The sequence below is a fragment of the Danio aesculapii genome, chromosome 16 (genome assembly GCF_903798145.1).
Source record: "Danio aesculapii chromosome 16, fDanAes4.1, whole genome shotgun sequence".
In the NCBI taxonomy this organism is placed as follows: domain Eukaryota; kingdom Metazoa; phylum Chordata; class Actinopteri; order Cypriniformes; family Danionidae; genus Danio; species Danio aesculapii.
The window spans coordinates 42,922,827-42,935,547 of NC_079450.1; the positions used below are offsets into that span (position 1 = coordinate 42,922,827).

At 40.1% G+C, this 12,721-nt stretch overlaps 1 protein-coding gene across 3 annotated transcripts in view; it reads left to right on the forward strand.

Annotated features, from left to right (window-relative positions):
- cep76 (centrosomal protein 76) overlaps positions 1 to 12,721 on the forward strand; it is an 88,107-nt gene that overhangs the window by 15,655 nt on the left and 59,731 nt on the right. For all 3 annotated transcript variants that reach the window (XM_056474812.1, XM_056474814.1, XM_056474811.1), the window contains exons 4-6: positions 10,260 to 10,484; positions 10,584 to 10,769; positions 11,161 to 11,258. In XM_056474812.1, the coding sequence (XP_056330787.1) occupies positions 10,260 to 10,484; positions 10,584 to 10,769; positions 11,161 to 11,258 (509 nt within the window). The remainder of the gene's footprint in view (positions 1 to 10,259; positions 10,485 to 10,583; positions 10,770 to 11,160; positions 11,259 to 12,721) is intronic.

The window sequence follows — 12,721 nt, forward strand, 5'->3', positions numbered from 1 at the left end:
CTCTGGGATTTTAACAAAGCAAATCTGTCCCGTGAACTGCCAAAATATAGACGGCATGTTACATGTCCCACAAGAGACAGCAATATACTGGATCACTGCTATACTACAATAAAGGATGCATACCGCTCCGTCCAACGAGCAGCTTTGGGACACTCTGACCATTGTTTCATTCATCTCATTCCAACCTACAGGCAGAAACTGAAAACAGCCAAACCTGTATTAAGATCTGTGAAAAGATGGACTAACGAAACAGAGCGGGATCTACAAGCCTGTTTCGACCTCACTGACTGGAGTGTTTTTGAAGCTGCTGCAAACAATCTGGATGAGCTCACAGAGACTGTAACATCTTTTATCAGTTTCTGTGAAGACGTGTGCATTCTGACCAGGACTCAACTCACATACAACAATGACAAACCATGGTTCACTGTAAAACTCAGACAGCTACGTCAGGCCAAGGAGGTTGCTTACAGGAATGGGGATAGAGCCTTGTATAAGCAGGCCAAATACACTCTGGAAAAGGAGATCAGAGTCGCAAAAAAGGAACTATTCTGAGAAACTAAGGAGTCAGTTCTCTTCCAGCGACTCAGCATCTGTGTGGAAAAGTCTAAAACATCACAAACTACAAGACACCATCCCCCAGCACTGTAGACAATGAACGACTTGCAAACGACCTGAATGAGTTTTACTGCCAGTTTGAGAAAACCCCCCACACCCACTCTGAACTGCTCGTCACGCCACCATTAACACCACCACCACCCCCCGCCTCCCCCATACCTGCACTTCAGTTTAGTGAAGATGAGGTTCGCCAGGTCTTTCGGAAACAGAAGAGGAAAAAAGCACCAGGCCCGGATTTTATAACACCAGCCTGTTTAAAATCCTGTGCTGACCAGCTGGACACCATCTTCACCCTGATCTTCAACAGATCACTGGAGCTGTGTGAAGTGCCCTCCTGCCTCAAACGCTCCACCATCATCCCCATCCCAAAGAAACCCAAACTTACAGGACTAAATGACTACAGACCGGTGGCACTAACATCTGTGGTCATGAAGTCTTTTGAAAAACTGGTGCTGGCCCACCTGAAGGACATCACTGAACCCTCACTGGACTCTCTTCAGTTTGCCTACAGAGCAAACAGGTCTGTGGATGATGCAGTAAATATGGGACTGCATTATGCTCTGCAACACCTAGACAGACCAGGGACCTATGTGAGGATCTTGTTTGTTGACTTCAGCTCGGCGTTTAACACTATCATCCCAAAACTTCTCCTGCCCAAATTAACTCAGCTCTCTGTGCCCACCTCTGTCTGTCAATGGATCAACAGCTTCCTAACGGACAGGCAGCAGCTGGTTAAGCTGGGAAAATTAAGATTTCTAGTGCTTACATTGATAAGGCGTTGTCATGGCCATCTATCAAAGCAGAAGATCCAAAGGCTCTGCAATCATTTGGTCTGTACCTGAGAGGGTGTTGTAATGTTATGGAAGAGATGTCATTTATGGAAGAGTTGGATCTTACTTCAAATCTAAAATCCCTTGTATCCAAGTTACCATACAAGCTTAGAGAAAGATGGCGTACAAAGGTTTCAGACCTTCAAGATGGAGCAAACTACAAGATCAAGTTCCATGATTTAGTCAAGTTCATTGAAAGGCAAGTCAAAATAATAACAGACCCCATTTTTGTTAATATTCAAGATCCAATTAGCCAAAATACATTGAGGTCAAAGACTGCAGTCAGGACTTTCAAACCCAAGTCTTCTAATAGTAGTTTTGCTACCACTGTGGAAAGAGCAACAAAACCAGCTGAAACTCCACAGCACAAAAGTTTCAAACCTATGATTCATTCATACCTGTATTGTACCAGTAACCATCAGTTATATGAGTGTCCTCAGTTTAAAAAGGAAACGCATAAAGACAAAATCCAGTTCATAAAAGAGAAGGGGAAATGTTTTGGACGTCTTTTTCAAGGTCACATGAGTAAAACATGTACAAACGTGAAACTAGTAAAGTCTGCAATCAAAAACATCCAACGGTGCTTCACATTGAAAAGGCAAATAAAGGAATGGCTTCCAAAGAGCAGTCTCTTGATGCAAATCAGGAAATTTGTTCCAGTACTTGTGGTCATATTGAGGCTGGTAAGATGGAAGAGGTACTAGCAATTGTTCCAGTCAAAGTGAAAGTAAACTATGGGAACAAAATTGTGCAAACCTATGCCTTTCTAGATGCAGGTAGCTCTGCCACATTTTGCACCACATCTTTAATGAACTAACTTGGCATGACTGGAAAGAAAACCAACATTCTACTGAGAACCATAAATCAAGAGAGGACAGTGGAAAGTCATTTTTATCTGGTTTAGAGGTGAGTGCCTTGAGTGAGAATAATTTCATTACTCTTCCAGATGTGTATACACACACTTCCATACCTGTCAACAAAAACAACATTCCAACACAAAATGAAGTATCTAGATGGTCATACCTGTAGAGGGTGTCTCTTCCCACCATCAACTCAGATGTTGGCCTTTTAATTGGCGCTAATGCTTCCAAGGTCCCTGAACCCTGGGAGATCATCAACAGCCATAATGACGGTCCGTATGCTGTGAGAACCTTGCTTGGGTGGGTGGTAAATGGCCCATTAAGATGAACAGATCATGCAAGCAATGGTAATGCTTCAGTTCAAGCCAACAAAATTTCACTGGTGAGTCTACAGGACTTAATTATATCACAATATAATGCTGATTTCAGTGAGAAAGTGTATGAGGATGTCAAAGAAATGTCTGTGGAGGATAAACAGTTCATGAAAATGGCTGAAGATTCTGTTAAACTTGTTAATGGACATTACAACCTTAAATTGCCTTTTAAGAAGGATAATATTTCATTACCAAACAATCGACAAGTGGCTGAACAGTGTCTTGAAAGTTTAAAGAGGAAATTCAAGAGGAACTCTGTATTTCATGAGGAATATGCAAACTTCCTTTCAGGTGTCATTGATAAGGAGTTTGCAGAGAAGGTCCCAAAAGAGCAGCTTCAAGGTACAGAGGGCAAATTTGGTATATATATATATATGTCATCATGCTGTGTACCATTCAAAGAAAAAGAAGGTAAACGTAGTCTTTGATTGTGGAGCCTCACTCAAAGCTGTCTCTCTTAATTCTGAGTTGCTTCAAGGCCCTGATCTTACAAACAGACTTACAGGAGTGCTGATGAGATTTCGCCAAGAGTCAGTTGGTATCATGGGTGACATTGAAGCTATGTTTCACCAGGTGAAAGTAGCAGAAGAGGATACTGACTTCCTACAGTTTCTTTGGTGGCCAGGAGGTGATGTGAGTCTTGATCCCTTAGAGTACCGCATGACAGTACACATCTTTGGTGCTGTATCTTCACCCAGCTGTGCAAGTTATGCTCTTAGAAGGACTGCTGAAGACAATAAGCATAATTTTAGACCTGAAGTAATCAACACAATCCTATCTAATTTCTATGTTGATGACTGTTTGAAATCTGTTACCACTGAGGAAGAGGCTATCATGCTTATCAAAGATTTAACAACTGCTTGTGAAAAAGGAGGGTTTCACCTTTCCAAATGGGTAAGCAACAGCCGGTTGGTGTTATCCAGCATTCCAGAACCAGACAGAACCAAGGAGGTAAGAGACCTGGACTTGGACAAAGACAAGCTTCCATTAGAGCGTGCATTGGGAGTTAACTGGTTTATGGAAAGTGATAATTTTACATTCAATGTCGCAATCCAACCACATGCACATACCAGACGAGGAATATTATCCACTGTAAGTTCAATTTATGACCCCCTTGGGTTTATTTCTCCTTTCACGCTGTCTGCCAAGCTGCTGTTACAAGAACTTTGCAGAATGAATGTAGGTTGGGATGAGGAGATTCCAAAGAGCTTGGATGAAAAGTGGGTTAGATGGAAGGAAGATCTCATGTGGATAACTAATTTCCAAGTAAGCAGATGTATCAAACCCAACAACTTTGGCAATCATACACAAGGGCAACTTCACCACTATGCTGATGCAAGTGAGCAAGGCTACGGAACTGTGAGCTATCTAAGGCTTGTCAATGAGCAGAATGTGGTGCATGTTAACTTCCTGATGGGAAAATCCAGAGTAGCCCCTCTAAAAAAGGTAAAAATTCCCAGTCTAGAGCTATCTGCAGCAGTACTAACTACTAAGGTAGATAAGGTAATCAAGACAGAACTTCAAATGAGCTTGGGTACTTCCGTTTTTTGGACAGACAGTGAATCTGTTCTGAAATACATAGCCAATGAGCATACAAGATTCCATACCTTTGTGGCAAATAGACTCTCTCTGATAAGAGAATCTACTAAATTATCACAGTGGAAATATCTAGATACACAAACTAACCCCGCAGATGATGTTTCAGAATGCAAAAAGGTTCATGCAGAATAGGAGATGGATTCATGGTCCAGACATCCTTTGGAAATCAGAATTGGATTGGCCCTTAGGATTTCTTACAGGGACTTGCTCTTTGTGTGAAGATGATCCAGAGGTAAAGAAAAGGACAACTGCAAATGTAATTGTTCAAGATGAAATCATCCCAACAGACAAATTAATGTCTTATTTTTCAAGTTGGACCAAACTTAAAGTCACAGTAGCCTGGTACTTGAAACTCAAAGATATGTTAAAATAACTGGCTCTCAAAAGAAAGAATCCAGTTTCATCATTCAGTTACTCAAAACCATTTACACGAAGCATGGAAAAGGAGCAACAAAAAGTCAAGCAAAACAAGATCTTACTGGGTAAACAAAGCCTAAGTGTTTCAGACTTGGAGATGGCAGAGCAATCAATTATTCAGTACATTCAAGCTAAACATTTTGCTGAAGAAATTTCCAAGAAATCATCAGGAAACATCAAGAAGACAAGTCCAATTTACAAGCTTGATCCAGTGCTCAAAGATGGAATCCTTTGTGTGGGAGGACGTCTATCTAAAGCTGCTCTTCCAGAAAAGGAAAAGCATCCTGCTATTTTGCCCAAACAAAGTAATGTATCTACCTTAATTCTCAGGCACATACATGAGAAGATGGGTCATGCAGGACGAAATCTCATGCTCTCCGAAATTCGTAAAAGGTGTTGGATCATCAATGCCAACTCTGCAGCACGTAAAATTATAGCTAGTTGCATTATGTGCAGAAGAAGCAGAGCCAACACAGGACAAGAAAAGATGACTGATTTGCCACAAGAAAGATTAGTTGTTGATTTACCCCCTTTCACCAATGTGGGTGTAGATTATTTTGGATCCATTGAAATTAAAAAGGAAGGACTACAATGAAACGTTATGGAGTATTATTTACTTGTATGACTAGCAGAGCTGTTCATATTGAAGTTGCTCATTCACTGGATACTGACTCTTGCATCCAAGCCATTAGACGTTTTATTTGTAGAAGAGGCCAAGTAAAGCACATAAGGTCTGACAATGGCACAAATCTTGTGGGTGCAGAAAAGGAACTAAGGAAGGCCATTGCAGCTGTCAATCAAAGTTACATTCAAAAGAGCTTATGTCATCGTGGAATCGAATGGAGTTTCAACCCCCCTGGAGCATCTCATCATGGGGGTATATGGGAACGCCTCATCAGGTCTACCAAATATTATTTTCTGTACTAAAACAACAAACTCTGACTGTAGAAGGACTGCATACTGTATTATGTGAAGTAGAGGCTATTTTAAACAGTCGCCCAATATCTACTGTGTCTGATGATCCTTTAGATTTGGAGCCTCTCACTCCGAATCACATTTTGCTCTTAAAGTCTGAACCGAGTTTCCCACCTGGATTATTTCAGAAAACAGATCTGTATATAAGACGCTGTTGGAAACAAGTCCAGTACTTGGCAGACATATTTTGGAAATGTTGAATTCATGAATTTTTGCCTCATGCAAGAAAGATAAAAATGGAACAAGACAAGAAGAAACTTTGCAGTTGGTGATGTTGTATTGGTGGTAGAATCTACTTCCCCACGTGGGTTTTGGATACTTGGAAGAATTGAAAAGGTCATGCCTGACAAATATGGACTTGTAAGAGTTGTCAAAGTAAGAACCCAAACTAGCATCCTAGAAAGACCCATAACCAAGTTATGTTTGCTATTAGAGGGTTGATGTCAACTTCTCTTCTAAGAACAAATGCAGATAAGTATTAATTTATTTTAAGTACATTTTATTTAATTATTCATACTTAAACACATATTGTAAATATGACATGGCTCCATTGATAACTTTTATTTAATTGTTTTGAAAATAGTTCAAATACAATTAGGGGCCGGTTTTGTAGGAGCCATTTGTTTATTTTATTTAAAGGTTTGTGTTAATCTTGATTTCTTTTATTTTGGAGATTTGCACCCCCTGCAGGCCAGAGTAAGCTTAAAAGGCCTGGGTGTGGCCTACTGGAGAAGACCCTGCTGGGAGCACATGGTCTTTAGACCTTACCTTGTTATAAGACCAAAGCCGTTTGATTGTTTATTTCATATCAGTTTTTGTTCAAACAAGCTCTACAATAAACAGCTACAAATGAAGACTTGTCGTGCCATGTATTATTGCCAAAGGAAGCATCTAAACCCCTCAGCAGACCCAAGATGTGACTAATTTGAAACTTCCATCAAGGATAGTCACAACAAAGGTCTTATGTATAGAATGAGTTAGGAAAAAAATGAACTCCTATATATACCCTGTATAATTACATAGGTTGTCAGGTATTTTACAATATGTGGTTGTAAATTGAAAGACCATTCTCTCAATGTACAGACTTACATTACTCATTATGTAAAAAATTTTATTTGAAAGTCGTGAAATTTTAGTTGGGAATATTTCGAGCTTTCTTGACTAAAAACATTACAGTTTATGGGGCAATTAGCCTGCCTTGCTATACAATTGAAAATATGAAGATCTGAAGCTATTTAAAGTAATATCTATTTAAAAAGATAAAAAAGGTGTGAGCAAAGAAGTGTTTGTTTGTGGGTGATGTGCGTGTGTGTGTGTGCTTTTGAACAATAAGAACAAAGCCCTTATCTGGAATCACAAGGTAAATCCACTAAATATTGCAATGATATTATTATTATGAATTAATCATATTCCTCAGGTGGTTGCTGGGTTATTTATTTCTATCAGCCTGCTTATTGATATTTTGCTACAAGAACACATATTGCTCAGTTTATGCTAAGCCCGTGGGCAAGGTAACCCAGGCTCACATTGTCTAGTTCACTAGAGCCAAGCCAGTGGGCAGTAGACAATGCTCACACATAATCTAGTTCACTAGCATTAAGCCAGACAGCAAAGTAGCCAAGGCTCACACATAGTCTTGTTCACTAGTGTTAAGCCATTTGGTAAAGTCGCTCATGCATACATAGCCCAGATAACTATTGTAAACAGGTTGACGAGGTAGCCCAGGTAAACAGAGATAGAAAACATGCAATCCCATAGCCCATGGTGGCAAAGGAAAATAAATAAATTAACTAACATATCTTGACCATAGATCTGCTTGTTTGGGGTGTGTAATCTCATTTTCCATTTTTTTTTTCAACTTTTGTAGATGATGTATATTGCTTATGCCATGTTTGTTTTAACATAACCAGTTACATTCGGTTTTGTTGACTTCATGTTCTCGTATATGCATATATATTATGTTTGCAGCAGCAGTGCATTATATTCACAGACAGCATGTCTGTGAATATATTGGCAGTAGCAGATCTTGGTACTTGCTCTGCCATAAAAAATAAAAGCAGCAATAATCAAACTCGTCAACGTTGCCATATATTCATTACCATACTAAATCTCGAGAGTAGTCATGACATTAAAGAGCCCATATTATACATGAAATAGGGTCATATTTAGGTTGTAAGGGTCTCTAACAACAGTCTAATATGCATGCAAGGTCAAAAAACACTTTCATGGTTTTATAATCTGCATGTATTTTTACCTAATTATCCCAGCGACTCCCATATGAATCGTTCAGCGATTCATTTGTTCCAAACCCCTCCTCAGCGCGAAGCTAATTTGCACTGATTGGACTGATAACAGCCTGCTGCGATTGGTCGACGACACTGACAGGCTTCAGCGCGAGACAGAGTGAAATGCCCAGCAGATAATCAACAATATAAAAGTAGTCACAGTGCATACACGCTTCATAGTGGATTTTGGCTGCCAGTGGGTGAATGTAAATACAGACGATGGAATAGAAAATACAGACGACTAACTATTTTATCAAGCAAAAAGTCCAAGAACTGGCGAGGAGATCTCCTAGCCCATCACAGGCTACCTGCTCTTTTCACACACACACACAGGGCCGGCACGTCCATAGCGGCGTCAGCGACACCGCCCTCACCACCCGCGTCCTCAGTTATATCCGCAGGTCCCTTTCATTTTCACTATTGCGTTGAGGGCGGCGTGATCATCCTTTGCCTAGAGCGGCAGTTCAGCTTGCTCTGGTGCTACGCACACACATTATACTCCTCCCCAGAGAACACAACACACACGCCTAGAGCTTGCTGGGTGCAATTTAGACATCTCACCTCGAACCTGAGCTGAACTATTTTGAAACTTGACCGTTGCATATGTGTAGAAACAGCTGACGATCTGTAAACAAAGCGGCACACGTCGCGTTTTCGACGTGGCTTTACACGCGATATGAGAAAATAAAGAGTTAACCAGATACAGTACACGCAGTTACAAGTAACAAAACACAACTAAATACATAATTTGCAAGCTAGAGTAAACGAGGCAATAATTTTAATCGCACGTACTTACACTTGTGAAATGGGGGAAGAAACTGATTCATGATGCACTGATCCATGTTCTGACAGACTTTACTGATCCTTCCTTTAACAAACTGACAAAGTCTTCTTTGCTAGCATGTAGTTTCCTGAAGCACTTAATATGCTCAAGGCTGGGCTATATTGCTGAGGTTTCATCTTTGATTAGACTGTCAATAATATCCATCTGCACAGCGTGACTTCATTCGAACGGTGTCTGTGTGTGTCTCTGTGTGTGTGTGTGTGTGTTGCTTTTTTTCTGTTAGTGGGCGGGGCCGCAGGTTTCAAATCTCCCGGGTTTGCGCGCGCAACTACTTGTTTCGTAGCCGCGTCATCACGAAACACCTAATGACTCGTTATCAAGACGACTCGTTTGAAGCACTATGAGTCGACTCTTTTATAGATGAATCAACAGTTTTAAACACTGTACACTTGCAGATTTAAGCCTTAGCTGGACATTTTACTTCACTTAGAGCTGTGTGACACTATATGGAAGAGCATTTTCAAAAACCCATAATATGGGCTCTTTAATGTTTCAGATAATCAAACAAATTTAACTATTAGTCAAAGATAACACGTAAACAAATCATGCAGTTTTTAAATTGAGGTTTTTATTATTAAGGGAAAAATGTCATATCCTTCTGTGGAAAAAGGGTTGCCCCAATGTTAAAATGTAACTTAACTCTGGTTTATCACACCAATCCAATTTCTTTAGCCACACCTAGGTCAGATTACTGCCACACCTGTTTGCAATCAAGAAATCACTTAAATGGGATCTTTCTGACAAAGTTAAGTAGACCAAAATGTCCTCAAAAACTAGACATCATACAGAGATCCAAATAAATTCAAAAACAAATGAGAAAGAACATAATTGACATATAATAATTTGGAAAAGGTTATAAAGCCATTTCTAATGCTTTGGGACTGCAGCAAACCACAATGAGAGCCATTATCTACAAAAGCAAAAACATGGAATAGTGTAGAACAGTATAGTGTAGAATAGTATAGGTCTCAAACTTGATTGCTGGAGGGCCGCAGCTCTGCACAGTTTTGCTCTAACCCTAATCAAACACAGCTGATTCAGCTGATGAAGGTGTTCAAGACTATTAGAGACTGTTAAACAGGTGTGAGTTGGAGGTGGTTGGAGATAAACTGCGCAGAGCTGTAGCCCTCTAGAAATTAAACCATTGGTCTAGCCATTATCTACAAATAGCAAAAACTGGTGTGTCCCATTATGTGTGGAGTAAAAGAAACATCGCAATTCAGAAAAAGAATATCATACTAAAATGTGATGTTTGTAGTGTTATGGTCTGGGGCTGTTTTACTGATTCAGGACCAGAAAGACTTGCTCTGAAAAAGTTAAAGATGAAATCTTCTGTGTACCAAAATGTCCTAAAGGAGAATGCCCGGTCATCTGTTAGTGACGTCAAGCTGAACTGAACTTCTGCAGCAGGACAATGATACATACATATGTACTGAACTTTTATATGCTTGTTTCCCCAGCTAACATTGGTCAACTAAAGAGACAACTCTACCTTCAAGTTGTGGGTGGTAGAGCTTTTCTGGAACAATTGCAGGAGCCAGAACCTTTACCTGGTCAGGTGTGTTCTACTTTCACACTTCACGTTCACTTCCGCAATCAGCGCTTCCGCTCCAAACCAATCCCATGTGCTTGTGAACCAGACCTACAGGAAGGCTTTCTTCTGGAAATACATAGAGATGGCCCAGGTGTCTTATGCAACCTTAGTCATACTAACAGCCTATAATATACCTCTCTTTACTTCAAAAACCTGTCATATTTTACTTTGTGGTTTTGATGTGCTACAGGAGATGTTAGCAAGATGGCTGATGCTACCACCATGTTGTCCATTTGTGATCCAGTACATATGGTACTAATTAAAACAGACACCTCTGGGGACACAACACTGGTTTCCTCTTATTTTCTTGACTGGCGGACAGTTCTCAGTGCTCCCAATGGGAAAATCAGTGTCTCCGCAGAACTACTAGGAGTGGGTAAGATAAATCATCACAATAAATATATAATCTAGTCAAAAATGACATTTCTGTCCTTAATAAAACACTATTTTTACTTAACTTCTTCTGTAGAACTTGAAAAAACATTTATTGAAGAATATATACCATTTTAAATAAAATTTCGTTATATGTGGACAAATACATAATGGCGTTACATTAGAACAAAAAACTTTTCAGTTTTCTTTGAAATGTGTTCTCTTTACTATATGTTTAAATCTCATAATCAGAAACATTAATGTAAATGCAATATCTTCCATAGTCTTGGACTCTGTCCACCTAAACAGTTTTTGTTAAATTCAAGGGACATTGAGTTGGTAAAATGGATAAAAGATTTGTTTATGGGTATTTTGTGTTCATGTTTGTTTTACAGGTGTCGAAGCTAAAGTACCTGCTGGTGTTCTGAATCTGAAATTGGAACTGTACCCTCCCCTAACTGAGACCTTAAGCCCTGATGTCGTCACCATGCAGGTAATTAATTTCTTTGCTTTAATCCTTCATTTTATCTTAAATGTCTTTATGATTAACAGTTTTCCATAAGTAACAAGTTATGTGGTATTGTATTTACTTAAAATGGCTGTTTATGTCATGAACATTATATACTTTTTTACAATAGTAAAGTTTTGAGAAGCAGTCCTATTTTATGAACATACAGATGTGTTGTGGTAGTAGGACAGAGAAATAAAGTTTTTTATTTTTTTATTTCTTCTTTAAAAAATGCCAGTTCAATCAGTTACAGCTAACTCACAGTTACAGCTAGTGTGCGAATAATACACACAATAATACACTTGATACATGAAACACAGATACATGCATTGCATAAAATGGGGTAAGCGAAGTCGAATGGCCACCATACTAAGGATCTTGGAGATGAAAAAGGACCTATGAATTTTTGGCACAATGAAGATTAGGATTGCGATGTGTTCATTTGCGAGTCTTAAGTAATGATTTATGTGCTCTTTGCCAAGTGCGCCAACACTGTTTAATGAAAGCTTAGTCTGCGGGCACGGATGCTTCAGATTCTTGAGCAGAAAATATAGGTGGTTGGCATCCTAAACTAAAGTGAAATACCGGTAGATGATGTGGGCAGCGAGATATAGGCATATTTTGCCCATCCTAGCGGCTCACACCATGACATGGGATTGTGAGCGACTATGTTGCAGATTAAATGTCCCAGAATTTGGTTAACACGTTCGACCTGCCAATTAGTCTGTGGGTGAAACCCGGACGACAGACTGACCATCGCACCAGTCTGTTGACAGATTTCTTTCCAGAATTAAGACACTAATTAGGGTCCGCGATCTGAAGCAATGTCACTGGGTAGACTGTGGATCCTAAACACATAATCAAACACGATAATAGCTGTCTCCTTAGCCGATGGGAGTTTAGGAAGGGGGACAAAGTGAGCAGCTTTAGAAAAACGGTTGACAATAGTGAGAATAACGGGATTACCTGCCGAAGGAGGCAATCCTGTGACAAAGTCTTAAGCAATGTGGGACCAAGGACGTGATGGAATGGGAAGAGGTCGCAGAAGACCCGCAGGAGGCGAATTACTAGGTTTGGATTAGGCGCAACCTGGGCAGGACGAGACGTAACTGCAGATGTCGTGAGCCATAGCAGGCCACCAGGAGTGCTAGGATGCTTTTTGACGCAGGGGTGCTTTTGACGCAGGGGTGTACAACAAGTTTCAAGGAGTGAGTCCAACATAGGATTGCTGGGCATACAGACCTGTATGATGCCACAAGCTTGGCACACCTGTCTCAGGGAATTTTTGCCCATTTCTCTTTGCAGTACCTCTCAAGCTCTATCAGGTTGGATGGGAAATAACGGTGTACAGCCATTTTCAGATCTCTCCAGACATGTTCAATAGGATTTAGGTCTGGACTCTGGCTGGGCCACTCAAGAACAGTCACAGAGTTGTTGTGAAGCCATTG